This window comes from Staurois parvus, unplaced genomic scaffold, assembly GCF_062004578.1.
Source record: "Staurois parvus isolate SC_StPar_1 unplaced genomic scaffold, SC_StPar_1.0 ptg003408l, whole genome shotgun sequence".
Classification (NCBI taxonomy): Eukaryota; Metazoa; Chordata; class Amphibia; order Anura; family Ranidae; genus Staurois; species Staurois parvus.
The window spans coordinates 67,052-82,316 of NW_028321204.1; the positions used below are offsets into that span (position 1 = coordinate 67,052).

The 15,265-nt window shown below is 56.1% G+C and overlaps 1 protein-coding gene across 1 annotated transcript in view; it reads right to left on the reverse strand.

Moving 5' to 3' along the window:
* Positions 1 to 1,821: 1,821 nt before the first annotated feature.
* SLC4A2 (solute carrier family 4 member 2) overlaps positions 1,822 to 15,265 on the reverse strand; it is a 104,669-nt gene continuing 91,225 nt past the window's right edge. Inside the window, exons 18-23 of the mRNA XM_089667602.1 lie at positions 12,125 to 12,214; positions 11,864 to 12,030; positions 11,460 to 11,713; positions 10,255 to 10,424; positions 9,119 to 9,292; positions 1,822 to 2,386 (exon numbers count right to left, since the gene is read on the reverse strand). Of these exons, the coding sequence (XP_089523728.1) occupies positions 2,306 to 2,386; positions 9,119 to 9,292; positions 10,255 to 10,424; positions 11,460 to 11,713; positions 11,864 to 12,030; positions 12,125 to 12,214 (936 nt within the window). The 3' untranslated portion in view covers positions 1,822 to 2,305. The remainder of the gene's footprint in view (positions 2,387 to 9,118; positions 9,293 to 10,254; positions 10,425 to 11,459; positions 11,714 to 11,863; positions 12,031 to 12,124; positions 12,215 to 15,265) is intronic.

Sequence of the window (15,265 nt, forward strand, 5' to 3'; positions counted from 1 at the left end):
AGCGCCCCATCGTTGGTGTCAGTGGGAGGAATAGCGCCCCATCGTTGGTGTCAGTGGGAGGAATAGCGCCCCAGCGTTGGTGTCAGTGGAAGGAATAGCGTCCCATCGTTGGTGTCAGTGGGAGGAATAGCGCCCCATCGTTGGTGTCAGTGGAGGAATAGCGCCCCATCGTTGGTGTCAGTGGGAGGAATAGCGCCCCATCGTTGGTGTCAGTGGGGGGAATAGCGCCCCATCGTTGGTGTCAGTGGGGGGAATAGCGCCCCATCGTTGGTGTCAGTGGGGGGAATAGCGCCCCATCGTTGGTGTCAGTGGGAGGAATAGCGTCCCATCGTTGGTGTCAGCGGGGGGAATAGCGCCCCATCGTTGGTGTCAGCGGGGGGAATAGCGCCCCATCGTTGGTGTCAGTGGGAGGAATAGCGCCTCAAGGGTCAGATAAAAGCAAGCAAAGGGCCGCAGTTTGGAGACCACTGTCCGAGGACACCAGCAAAACTCCCCCAAAAACCCAGATGCATGCTGGGTAGAGGAGGATTATGGGGGGGGGGGGGGCTGGCTCACTGATTTTTCTCTCAGTGACCTCGGCTTCCTGTAGGTGGCAGCATAACACAACCGTATCTGAGATCTTGTGTCCCCCAACAGACTTGAAAGATCGGTTGATCCTGCCAGAAATCTGTCACTACCTGTGCTCCCTGCATGTGCGGACTGTGATCAGTCACGTTGTTACCAGGCCTTTCTCTGGACTATAGAACACCTCCCCCTGTGTTATGGAGAGGGGGGTGTTCTGTAGTCTTGGCCTGCAGTGACAACGCTGCTCCTCCATAGATACCGTACATTGAGCGTTGTCACCCGAGGACAGGAAGGGCGTTACTGGCAGGATCACCAGGTGCAGAATGAAGGAGAAAACAACTGCAGCCCCCACATGTAAGGAGCGCTGAGCTGCGGGTTTCAGCCCCCCCCCTGTACAGTGTATTGGGTTCTGGAGTAACACGGACAATGATCACACGGACCCCCCACACGGACCCCCCACACTCAGACCCCCCCACACGGACAATGATCACATGGATATAACATGGGCCCCCACACACAGACCCCCCACACACGGACAATGATCACACCGATATAACATGGACCCCCCCACACACGGACCCCCCACACTCGGACCCCCCCACACGGACAATGATCACACGGATATAACATGGGCCCCCACACACAGACCCCCCACACACGGACCTCACACAAGGAAATGATCACACCGATATAACACGGACCCCCCACACACGGACCCCCACACACGGACCCCCCCCCCCACACACAAACCCCCCCACAGATGGACCCCCCACACACGGACCCCCCACACAAGGAAATGATCACACCAATATAACATGGACCCCCACACACAGACCCCCCACACACGGACCCCCCCACACACGGAATTGATCACACTGATATAACATGGACCCCCACACACAGACCCCCCACACACGGACCCCCCCACACAAGGAAATGATCACACGGACCCCCCACACACGGACCCCCACACACACGGACCCCCCACACACGGACCCCCCACACATGGACCCCCCCACACACGGAATTGATCACACTGATATAACATGGACCCCCACACACAGACCCCCCACACAAGGAAATGATCACACGGACCCCCCACACACGGACCCCCCACACACGGACTCCCCACACACGGACCCCCACACACGGACCCCCCCACACACGGACCCCCCCACACACGGACCCCCCACACGGACCCCCCACACACGGACCCCCCACAAACGGACCCCCCACACAAGGAAATGATCACACGGATACTTCTATTCATTTATATATGAACACTATAACAAATGTTTGGTCATGTGACGTCATCCGACCAATAATAATACTCTATAAATATACTGCTGGCCACAGGGATTCTGGGTACAGCCGGGCGTGGCACCACGTGTGGTCTGTCCTCCGTCTTCACAGATTGCAGAGAATCCTCACCATGATCTGCCCCGGCGGGGGAGGGGTGGGGGCGGTCCTAGGATTTGACACGGCTATCATGATTGTAACCTGCAGGGCAGCGCGGGGGGCGTATCAGAGCGCAGATATTGTCTGTCCTTCATCTAGAATGATCCCGCCCCCGAGCAGCATGATCCACCATGGAAAGCCCCGCCCCCGAGCAGTGCACTCTGACTCTTCTACAGCAGCTTCTATGGGAGATTGTGGGGGGGGGGGGGGATTGTGGGTCGGGGGTTGGTGAGGATCACAGGGAATCGGGTCTCCGCAGTTCTGCCCGAGGCACCAGGAGGTACTAAACCGGCATCGGCATTTCATTGTATTCATCGACTCCCTCCTGTTCATCGAAGATTGGCTGCACCTCATCCGCGTCCAACTGGGGGGAGACAAAGAGAGGGAGGTCACCGGGGTCATATAGAAGTGATGGAGACTTTCACCAAACATTCACCCAAGGAGATCACTGAAAACACCTGGACCGGGGGGATTCACCCAAGGAGATCACTGAAAACACATGGACCGGGGGGATTCACCCGGGGAGGTCACTGAAAACACATGGACCTGGAGGATTCACCCGGGGAGATCACTGAAAACACCTGGACCGGGGGGATTCACCCAAGGAGGTCACTGAAAACACCTGGACCGGGGGGATTCACCCGGGGAGATCACTGAAAACACATGGACCGGGGGGATTCACCCGGGGAGGTCACTGAAAACACATGGACCTGGAGGATTCACCCGGGGAGATCACTGAAAACACCTGGACCGGGGGGATTCACCCAAGGAGGTCACTGAAAACACCTGGACCGGGGGGATTCACCCGGGGAGATCACTGAAAACACATGGACCGGGGGGATTCACCCGGGGAGGTCACTGAAAACACATGGACCTGGAGGATTCACCCGGGGAGATCACTGAAAACACCTGGACCGGGGGGATTCACCCAAGGAGGTCACTGAAAACACCTGGACCGGGGGGATTCACCCGGGGAGATCACTGAAAACACCTGGACCGGGGAGATTCACCCGGGGAGGTCACTGAAAACACCTGGACCTGGGGGATTCACCCGGGGAGGTCGCTGAAAACACATGGACCTGGGGGATTCACCCAAGGAGATCACTGAAAACACCTGGACCGGGGGGATTCACCCGGGGAGGTCACTGAAAACACATGGACCGGGGGGATTCACCCGGGGAGGTCACTGAAAACACATGGACCGGGGGGGATTCACCCGGGGAGGTCGCCGAAAACACCTGGACCTGGGGGATTCACCCGGGGAGATCACTGAAAACACCTGGACCGGGGGGATTCACCCGGGGAGGTCACTGAAAACACATGGACCGGGGGGATTCACCCAAGGAGATCACTGAAAACACATGGACCGGGGGGATTCACCCAAGGAGATCACTGAAAACACCTGGACCGGGGGGATTCACCCGGGGAGATCACTGAAAACACATGGACCGGGGGATTCATCCGGGGAGGTCACTGAAAACACCTGGACCGGGGGGATTCACCCGGGGAGGTCACTGAAAACACATGGACCTGGGGGATTCACCCGGGGAGATCACTGAAAACACCTGGACCTGGGGGATTCACCCGGGGAGATCACTGAAAACACCTGGACCGGGGAGATTCATCCGGGGAGGTCGCTGAAAACACCTGGACCGGGGAGATTCACCCGGGGAGATCGCTGAAAACACCTGGATTCACCCGGGGAGGTCACTGAAAACACCTGGACCTGGGGGATTCACCCGGGGAGATCACTGAAAACACCTGGACCGGGGGGATTCACCCGGGGAGATCGCTGAAAACACCTGGACCGGGGGGATTCACCCGGGGAGGTCACTGAAAACACCTGGACCTGGGGGATTCACCCGGGGAGATCGCTGAAAACACCTGGACCGGGGGGATTCACCCGGGGAGATCGCTGAAAACACCTGGACCTGGGGGATTCACCCGGGGAGATCACTGAAAACACATGGACCGGGGGGATTCACCCGGGGAGATCACTGAAAACACCTGGACCTGGGGGATTCACCCGGGGAGATCGCTGAAAACACATGGACCGGGGGGATTCACCCGGGAAGATCGCTGAAAACACCTGGACCGGGGGGATTCACCCGGGAAGATCGCTGAAAACACATGGACCGGGGGGATTCACCCGGGGAGGTCACTGAAAACACATGGACCGGGGGGATTCACCCGGGGAGATCGCTGAAAACACATGGACCTGGGGGATTCACCCGGGGAGGTCACTAAAAACACCTGGACCTGGAGGATTCACCCGAGGAAGTCACTGAAAACACATGGACCTGGGGGATTCACCCGGGGAGGTCACCGAAAACACATGGACCTGGGGGATTCACCCGGGGAGGTCACTAAAAACACCTGGACCTGGAGGATTCACCCGAGGAGATCACTGAAAACACATGGACCGGGGGGATTCACCCGAGGAGGTCACTGAAAACACATGGACCGGGGGGATTCACCCGAGGAGGTCACTGAAAACACCTGGACCTGGGGGATTCACCCAAGGAGATCACTGAAAACACATGGACCGGGGGGATTCACCCGAGGAGATCACTGAAAACACATGGACCTGGGGGATTCACCCGGGGAGGTCACTGAAAACACATGGACCTGGAGGATTCACCCAAGGAGATCACTGAAAACACATGGACCTGGGGGATTCACCCGGGGAGATCGCTGAAAACACATGGACCTGGAGGATTCACCCGGGGAGGTCACTGAAAACACATGGACCTGGGGGATTCACCCAAGGAGATCACTGAAAACACCTGGACCGGGGGGATTCACCCGGGAAGATCGCTGAAAACACATGGACCGGGGGGATTCACCCGGGGAGGTCGCTGAAAACACATGGACCGGGGGGATTCACCCGGGGAGGTCGCTGAAAACACATGGACCGGGGGGATTCACCCGGGGAGATCGCTGAAAACACATGGACCTGGGGGATTCACCCGGGGAGGTCACTAAAAACACCTGGACCTGGAGGATTCACCCGAGGAAGTCACTGAAAACACATGGACCTGGAGGATTCACCCAAGGAGATCACTGAAAACACATGGACCTGGGGGATTCACCCGGGGAGATCGCTGAAAACACATGGACCTGGAGGATTCACCCAAGGAGATCACTGAAAACACATGGACCTGGGGGATTCACCCAAGGAGATCACTGAAAACACCTGGACCGGGGGGATTCACCCGGGGAGATCACTGAAAACACATGGACCTGGAGGATTCACCCAAGGAGATCACTGAAAACACATGGACCGGGGGGATTCACCCGGGGAGATCGCTGAAAACACATGGACCTGGAGGATTCACCCAAGGAGATCACTGAAAACACATGGACCTGGGGGATTCACCCGGGGAGGTCGCTGAAAACACATGGACCGGGGGGATTCACCCGGGGAGATCGCTGAAAACACATGGACCTGGGGGATTCACCCGGGGAGGTCACTGAAAACACATGGACCTGGGGGATTCACCCGGGGAGGTCACTGAAAACACCTGGACCTGGGGGATTCACCCGGGGAGATCACTGAAAACACCTGGACCTGGGGGATTCACCCGGGGAGATCACTGAAAACACCTGGACCTGGGGGATTCACCCAAGGAGATCACTGAAAACACATGGACCTGGGGGATTCACCCAAGGAGATCACTGAAAACACATGGACCTGGAGGATTCACCCAAGGAGGTCACTGAAAACACATGGACCTGGGGGATTCACCCGGGGAGGTCACTGAAAACACCTGGACCTGGGGGATTCACCCGGGGAGGTCACTGAAAACACATGGACCTGGGGGATTCACCCGGGGAGGTCACTAAAAACACATGGACCTGGAGGATTCACCCGAGGAGGTCACTGAAAACACATGGACCTGGGGGATTCACCCGAGGAGGTCACTGAAAACACATGGACCTGGGGGATTCACCCGGGGAGGTCACTGAAAACACCTGGACCTGGAGGATTCACCCGAGGAAGTCACTGAAAACACCTGGACCTGGGGGATTCACCCGGGGAGATCACTGAAAACACATGGACCTGGGGGATTCACCCGGGGAGGTCGCTGAAAACACCTGGACCTGGGGGATTCACCCGGGGAGGTCGCTGAAAACACCTGGACCGGGGGGATTCACCCGGGGAGATCACTGAAAACACCTGGACCTGGAGGATTCACCCGAGGAGGTCACTGAAAACACATGGACCTGGGGGATTCACCCGGGGAGATCACTGAAAACACCTGGACCTGGAGGATTCACCCGGGGAGGTCACTGAAAACACATGGACCTGGGGGATTCACCCGGGGAGGTCACTGAAAACACATGGACCTGGGGGATTCACCCGGGGAGGTCACTGAAAACACATGGACCTGGGGGATTCACCCGGGGAGGTCACTGAAAACACATGGACCTCAAGGATTCACCCGGGGAGGTCACTGAAAACACATGGACCTGGGGGATTCACCCGGGGAGATCACTGAAAACACATGGACCTGGGGGATTCACCCGGGGAGGTCACTGAAAACACCTGGACCTGGGGGATTCACCCGGGGAGGTCGCTGAAAACACATGGACCTGGGGGATTCACCCGGGGAGATCGCTGAAAACACATGGAACTGGGGGATTCACCCGAGGAGGTCGCTGAAAACACCTGGACCTGGGGAATTCACCCGAGGAGGTCGCTGAAAACACCTGGACCTGGAGGATTCACTCGGGGAGGTCACTGAAAACACATGGACCTGGGGGATTCACCCGGGGAGGTCACTGAAAACACCTGGACCTGGGGAATTCACCCGAGGAGGTCGCTGAAAACACCTGGACCTGGAGGATTCACTCGGGGAGGTCACTGAAAACACATGGACCTGGGGGATTCACCCGGGGAGGTCACTGAAAACACCTGGACCTGGGGGATTCACCCGAGGCGGTCGCTAAAAACACATGGACCTGGGGGATTCACCCGAGGAGGTAACTAAAAACACCTGGACCTGGGGGATTCACCCGAGGAGGTCGCTGAAAACACCTGGACCTGGAGGATTCACTCGGGGAGGTCACTGAAAACACATGGACCTGGGGGATTCACCCGGGGAGGTCACTGAAAACACCTGGACCTGGGGTATTCACCCGGGGAGGTCGCTGAAAACACATGGACCTGGGGGATTCACCCGGGGAGGTCGCTGAAAACACATGGACCTGGGGGATTCACCCGGGGAGGTCGCTGAAAACACATGGACCTGGGGGATTCACCCGGGGAGGTCACTGAAAACACATGGACCTCAAGGATTCACCCGAGGCGGTCGCTAAAAACACATGGACCTGGGGGATTCACCCGAGGAGGTAACTAAAAACACATGGACCTCAAAGTGTCAGGAATGGACTTGCCAGTGGTGGTGGGACTCACCTGCCTTGTGGGCTGCAGTACCAGGGCTGGCCAGCGGGTGCTCTCAGCAACCAGAGGCTCACTCCTGCAATGAGCCATCACCTGAGGCTGATTGCAGGAGGTGTATTTAAGGAATGGCCAGGCCTGTGATCAGTGCCTTGGTGTTTGTTTCCCATGAGCCTCTGTACCTGCATCCTGTCTGCTTCCTGCCTGATCCTGACTCTGCATGAACTCTGCCTGTCCTGACCTCGGCTATTCCTGACTACGCTTCCGCCTGCTCCTTGTACCTTGCCTGCCCGTTTGCTACCGACCCGGCCTGCCCGACTACGCTTAGTATTGTTCTTATTGTCATCTGTTGGAGGTTTGGTTGCACTGCGTTTATGTATTTTTTAGTCTTTAATAAATTGTATTGTTTATACTATACCTGGAGCCTGTGTTTCCCTGTGTCAGTCCACACATTTCTGGTCATACCCGGATCCCTAACACAAAGATTCACCCGAGGAGGTAACTGAAAACACATGGACCTCAAGGATTCACCCGAGGAGGTAACTGAAAACACATGGACCTCAAGGATTCACCCGAGGAGGTCGCTGAAAACACCTGGACCTCAAGGATTCACCTGAGGAGGTAACTGAAAACACCTGGACCTCAAGGATTCACCCGGGGAGGTCGCTGAAAACACCTGGACCTCAAGGATTCACCCGGGGAGGTCACTGAAAACACCTGGACCTCAAGGATTCACCCGTGGAGGTCACTGAAAACACCTGGACCTCAAGGATTCACCTGAGGAGGTAACTGAAAACACATGGACCTCAAGGATTCACCCGAGGAGGTCGCTGAAAACACCTGGACCTCAAGGATTCACCCGGGGAGGTCACTGAAAACACCTGGACCTCAAGGATTCACCCGAGGAGGTCGCTGAAAACACCTGGACCTCAAGGATTCACCCGGGGAGGTCGCTGAAAACACCTGGACCTCAAGGATTCACCCGAGGAGGTCGCTGAAAACACCTGGACCTCAAGGATTCACCCGGGGAGGTCACTGAAAACACCTGGACCTCAAGGATTCACCCGGGGAGGTCACTGAAAACACCTGGACCTCAAGGATTCACCCGGGGAGGTCACTGAAAACACCTGGACCTCAAGGATTCACCCGGGGAGGTCACTGAAAACACCTGGACCGGGGGGATTCACCCAAGGAGGTAGCTGAAAACACATGGACCTCAAGGATTCACCCACAGTGAATGTTTGGGGATTTACTCTATAGTGCCCTCTGCAGTCTATACAGGGTGGTAGGGCGGGCCCAATGTCATTCACCTACCGATGGACTCCCATGCCGCTCCGTATTGGTGGGGTGATGGAAGCCTGCCATTGGCTGCTGGTCACATGACAGAGTCCTCAGTCTCAATGTGGTAGTAAGTCTGAGTTGAAAAGACATGGGGAAAAGTGTGGCCAGATAAAGGGGTGGGGCCAGAGAGATGGGTGGGGCCAGATAAAGGAGTGGGGCCAGAGAGGTGGGTGGGGCCAGAGAGGTGGGTGGGGCCAGATAAAGGAGTGGGGCCAGAGAGGTGGGTGGGGCCAGATAAAGGAGTGGGGCCAGAGAGGTGGGTGGGGCCAGATAAAGGAGTGGGGCCAGAGAGGTGGGTGGGGCCTGACAAAATTAGTGTGAAAAGCGAAGCAAAAGGTGAAGGAAACGTACACATGTCATCTCTCGCTCGGTGAAAATCCTCCGCAAAATGAAGATGCGCAGCGGGACGGTCAGGATCAGGACGAAGGGAAAAGCCAGAGACGCCGCTGTGGACATGACGACCCAGAGCACCGCCAGACAGATGAGCTGCAGCACGGTGAAGAGATGCATCCGGAGACTGCGCACCTGAAAGAAGAGGAGGAGCCACGACAATCAATACAGGACAATCCCAATTCCCCCCAATCCCTACAACCCCATCCCCCTAAACAGGCACTTCATCGAAAATGAATTAAAACCACCAATGTCACAAAACATTGATACATTCTATATAATGACCGATAATCAATATCTCCACCTAATGGGATCATACATAAAGTTCATATTACAGCCCTGAGGTATATACAGGTGCAAACACTCATATATAGACCTACAAATCTATAGAGATAATAAAGTGATCAATACTGAACTACAACCCCATATAGGTGATAAGGTGATCAATACTGAACTACAACCCCATATAGGTGATAAAGTGATCAATACTGAACTACAACCCCATATAGGTGATAAAGTGATCAATACTGAACTACAACCCCATATAGGTGATAAAGTGATCAATACTGAACTACAACCCCATATAGGTGATAAAGTGATCAATACTGAACTACAACCCCATATAGGTGATAAAGTGATCAATACTGAACTACAACCCCATATAGGTAATAAGGTGATCAATACTGAACTACAACCCCATATAGGTGATAAAGTGATCAATACTGAACTACAACCCCATATAGGTAATAAGGTGATCAATACTGAACTACAACCCCATATAGGTGATAAAGTGATCAATACTGCACTTCATTGGCGCCATGACAGTGGGAGATGGAAGCCCCTCCCCCATGTGTTGGTGAAGTTCCTCCTTCCATTGCACAGGGCGGCGCTCTCTCACAGGAACCATCGTGGGAAGGTATGTGATGAGCGCCCTGCACATACAGGTCCTGTGATGTCATGGTCATGTGATGTCATGGTCATGTGATGTCATGGTCACGTGCTCACCTGCTTCACATACAGGTCATGTGATGTCATGGTCCTGTGATGTCATGGTCCTGTGATGTCATGGTCCTGTGATGTCATATTCACGTGCTCACCTTCTTCACATACATGACGTCTGGATGATGCTTTGGGGGCTTCAGTAGCATCTGTAATCGCTCGTAGAACTGGATCCCATTGAGAGAGGTCACCCCCATATACAGGAAGATTCCAAACAGCACGGCCAATGGGATCTGCCGGAGAACATCACCGATAACGATCGACAGACCTGAGAGGAAACGAAAATCCACATGGAGTACAACATACAACCGGAACGTGGAGGACGTATCTGTAGGACCTAGACACCCCGTCCTGATCCCGGAGGACGTATCTATAGGACCTAGACACCCCGTCCTGATCCTGGAGGACGTATCTGTAGGACCTAGACACCCCGTCCTGATCCCAGAAGATGTATCTGTAGGACCTAGACACCCCGTCCTGATCCCGGAGGACGTATCTGTAGGACCTAGACACCTCGTCCTGATCCAGGAGGATGTATCTGTAGGACCTAGACACCCCGTCCTGATCCCGGAGGATGTATCTATAGGACCTAGACACCCCGTCCTGACTGATCCTGGAGGACATATCTGTAGGACCTAGACACCCCGTCCTGATCCCGGAGGACTTATCTGTAGGAACTAGACACCCCGTCCTGATCCCGGAGGACGTATCTGTAGGACCTAGACACCGCGTCCTGATCCCGGAGGACGTATCTGTAGGACCTATACACCCCGTCCTGATCACGGAGGACTTATCTGTAGGACCTAGACACCCCGTCCTGATCCCGGAGGACGTATGTGGAGGACCTAGACACCCCGTCCTGGTCCTGGAGGATGTACCTGTAGGACCTAGACACCCCGTCCTGATCCCAGAGGACGTATCTGTACGACCTAGACACCCCGTCCTGATCCCGGAGGACGTATCTCTAGGACCTAGACACCCCGTCCTGATCCCGGAGGACGTATCTGTAGGACCTAGACACCCCGTCCTGGTCCTGGAGGACGTATCTGTAGGACCTAGACACCCCGTCCTGGTCCTGGAGGATGTACCTGTAGAACCTAGACACCCCGTCCTGATCCCAGAGGACGTATCTGTAGGACCTAGACACCCCGTCCTGATCCCAGAGGACGTATCTGTAGGACCTAGACACCCCGTCCTGATCCCAGAGGACGTATCTGTAGGACCTAGACACCCCATCCTGATCCCATAGATGACTGTAAGTGGTCCTTCCTTCACCCTACAGGATGAGAGAAGTGGTACTCACCAACAAATATGGCGACCAGCAGGCCAGTGACTCTCTGCTCCTTCACCTCTTGGATTTTCGGTTTATCTCCGGGGGCCACGGCTTTACTCATCACGGTCAATGCGTTGGCGTGTGTGACGGAGCGGACAGTGGTTGCAGCCATCCATGGCAATCCGAAAAGGGCGCAGATCCCACCCATGGTGACAATCAGCAGCAGGTCCAGGTGAAATCCGGAACCCTTCACCAACATCCGCTCCTTTTTACTGATAATTAACCTGTCAGAAGATACAAGTTACCTCCACAGAACCTAATCCAGAACCCATCCAGAGGAGAAACAAAAGAAACATTCCGGTGCTATCAACTCTTCACCGTCCGGGTACCAGACTACTGGCCGGGCTCATTGCGTGGCACCTCGCTGGACTTACGTGGTGATCTGCGTCTCCATGAAGATTAATATATAGACTAGGATAGCAGGAAGGACGCTCGCAAACATCATCCAAACCGGAAAAGGTTCTACAGATCCCAGAGGGTTCATCACCCAACCTCGCTTCTCCGGAGAGGTCACCTTGAACCCTGTGGGGACACTGAGTTTCTGCGGGTAGAGGAATGCACAGTGGGTGAGATAAAGAGATCTGATAGGTCAGGAAGGAAGTCACGTGAATACCGTTCATGGTCGCATCTCTCACCTGAGTGTACGTGTCAGTGATACTGAAATCCACAAGCACCATGATGAGGATGGCAATAGGAACCCCAAAATCTCCAATGATACGACGCACCTAGAGCAAAGGAACCATCAGAACATAGTCAGACATATGGAAATCCGACTGGAAGAGTACCTGGATGGACGGGAGGAGCGGGGTCATAGGAAGGGTTGGAGAGTACAGAGATGGACAGGGAGGAGCGGGGTCATAGGAAGGGTTGGAGAGCACAGAGATGGACAGGGAGGAGCGGGGTCATAGGAAGGGTTGGAGAGCACAGAGATGGACAGGGAGGAGCGGGGTCATAGGAAGGGTTGGGGAGCACAGAGACGGACAGGGAGGAGCGGGGTCATAGGAAGGGTTGGAGAGTACAGAGATGGACAGGGAGGAGCGGGGTCATAGGAAGGGTTGGAGAGTACAGAGATGGACAGGGAGGAGCGGGGTCATAGGAAGGGTTGGAGAGCACAGATATGGACATGGAGGAGCGGGGTCATAGGAAGGGTTGGGGAGCACAGAGACGGACAGGGAGGAGCGGGGTCATAGGGAGAAGGGTTGGAGAGCACAGAGATGGACAGGGAGGAGCGGGGTCATAGGAAGGGTTGGGGAGCACAGAGACGGACAGGGAGGAGCGGGGTCATAGGAAGGGTTGGGGAGCACAGAGACGGACAGGGAGGAGCGGGGTCATAGGGAGAAGGGTTGGAGAGTACAGAGATGGACAGGGAGGAGCGGGGTCATAGGAAGGGTTGGAGAGTACAGAGATGGACAGGGAGGAGCGGGGTCATAGGAAGGGTTGGAGAGTACAGAGACGGACAGGGAGGAGCGGGGTCATAGGAAGGGTTGGAGAGTACAGAGATGGACAGGGAGGAGCGGGGTCATAGGAAGGGTTGGAGAGTACAGAGATGGACGGGGAGGAGCGGGGTCATAGGGAGAAGGTTGGAGAGTACAGAGATGGACAGGGAGGAGCGGGGTCATAGGAAGGGTTGGGGAGTACAGAGATGGACAGGGAGGAGCGGGGTCATAGGAAGGGTTGGGGAGTACAGGGATGGACAGGGAGGAGCGGGATCATAGGAAGGGTTGGGGAGTACAGAGATGGACAGGGAGGAGCGGGGTCATAGGAAGGGTTGGGGAGTACAGGGATGGACAGGGAGGAGCGGGGTCATAGGAAGGGTTGGGGAGTACAGAGATGGACAGGGAGGAGCGGGGTCATAGGAAGGGTTGGGGAGTACAGGGATGGACAGGGAGGAGCGGGGTCATAGGAAGGGTTGGGGAGTACAGGGATGGACAGGGAGGAGTGGGGTCATAGGAAGGGTTGGGGAGTACAGGGATGGACAGGGAGGAGCGGGGTCATAGGAAGGGTTGGAGAGTACAGAGATGGACGGGGAGGAGCGGGGTCATAGGGAGAAGGTTGGAGAGTACAGAGATGGACAGGGAGGAGCGGGGTCATAGGAAGGGTTGGGGAGTACAGAGATGGACTGGGAGGAGCGGGGTCATAGGAAGGGTTGGAGAGTACAGGGATGGACAGGGAGGAGCGGGGTCATAGGGAGAAGGGTTAGGGAGTACAGAGATGGACAGGGAGGAGCGGGGTCATAGGAAGGGTTGGAGAGTACAGGGATGGACAGGGAGGAGCGGGGTCATAGGGAGAAGGGTTGGAGAGCACAGAGATGGACAGGGAGGGGCGGGGTCATAGGGTGAAGGGTTGGAGAGCACAGAGATGGACAGGGAGGAGCGGGGTCATAGGAAGGGTTGGGGAGCACAGAGATGGACAGGGAGGAGCGGGGTCATAGGAAGGGTTGGAGAGTACAGAGATGGACAGGGAGGAGCGGGGTCATAGGGAGAAGGGTTGGAAAGTACAGAGACGGACAGGGAGGAGCGGGGTCATAGGAAGGGTTGGGGAGTACAGAGATGGACAGGGAGGAGCGGGGTTATAGGAAGGGTTGGAGAGTACAGGGATGGACAGGGAGGAGCGGGGTCATAGGAAGGGTTGGAGAGTACAGGGATGGACAGGGAGGAGCGGGGTCATAGGGTGAAAGGTTGGAGAGTACAGGGATGGACAGGGAGAAGCGGGGTCATAGGGAGAAGGGTTGGAGAGCACAGAGATGGACAGGGAGGAGTGAGGTCATAGGAAGGGTTGGAGATTACAGGGATGGACAGGGAGGAGCGGGGTCATAGGAAGGGTTGGAGAGTACAGGGATGGACAGGGAGGAGCGGGGTCATAGGGAGAAGGGTTGGAGAGTACAGAGATGGACAGGGAGGAGCGGGGTCATAGGGAGAAGGGTTGGAGAGCACAGAGATGGACAGGGAGGAGTGGGGTCATAGGAAGGGTTGGAGATTACAGGGATGGACAGGGAGGAGCGGGGTCATAGGAAGGGTTGGAGAGTACAGGAATGGACAGGGAGGAGCGGGGTCATAGGGAGAAGGGTTGGAGAGTACAGAGATGGACAGGGAGGAGCGGGGTCATAGGGAGAAGGGTTGGAGAGTACAGAGATGGACAGGGAGGAGCGGGGTCATAGGAAGGGTTGGAGAGTACAGGGATGGACAGGGAGGAGCGGGGTCATAGGAAGGGTTGGAGAGTACAGGGATGGACAGGGAGGAGCGGGGTCATAGGGAGAAGGGTTGGAGAGTACAGGGATGGACAGGGAGGAGTGGGGTCATAGGAAGGGTTGGGGAGCACAGAGACGGACAGTGAGGAGCGGGGTCATAGGGAGAAGGGTTGGAGAGTACAGAGATGGACAGGGAGGAGCGGGGTCATAGGGAGAAGGGTTGGAGAGGACAGAGATGGACAGGGAGGAGCGGGGTCATAGGGAGAAGGGTTGGAGAGTACAGGGATGGACAGGGAGGAGCGGGGTCATAGGAAGGGTTGGAGAGTACAGGGATGGACAGGGAGGAGCGGGGTCATAGGGAGAAGGGTTGGAGAGCACAGGGATGGACAGGGAGGAGTGGGGTCATAGGAAGGGTTGGGGAGCACAGAGACGGACAGGGAGGAGCGGGGTCACAGGGAGAAGGGTTGGAGAGTACAGGGATGGACAGGGAGGAGCGGGGTCATAGGGAGAAGGGTTGGAGAGTACAGGGATGGACAGGGAGGAGCGGGGTCATAGGAAGGGTTGGAGAGTACAGAGATGGACAGGGAGG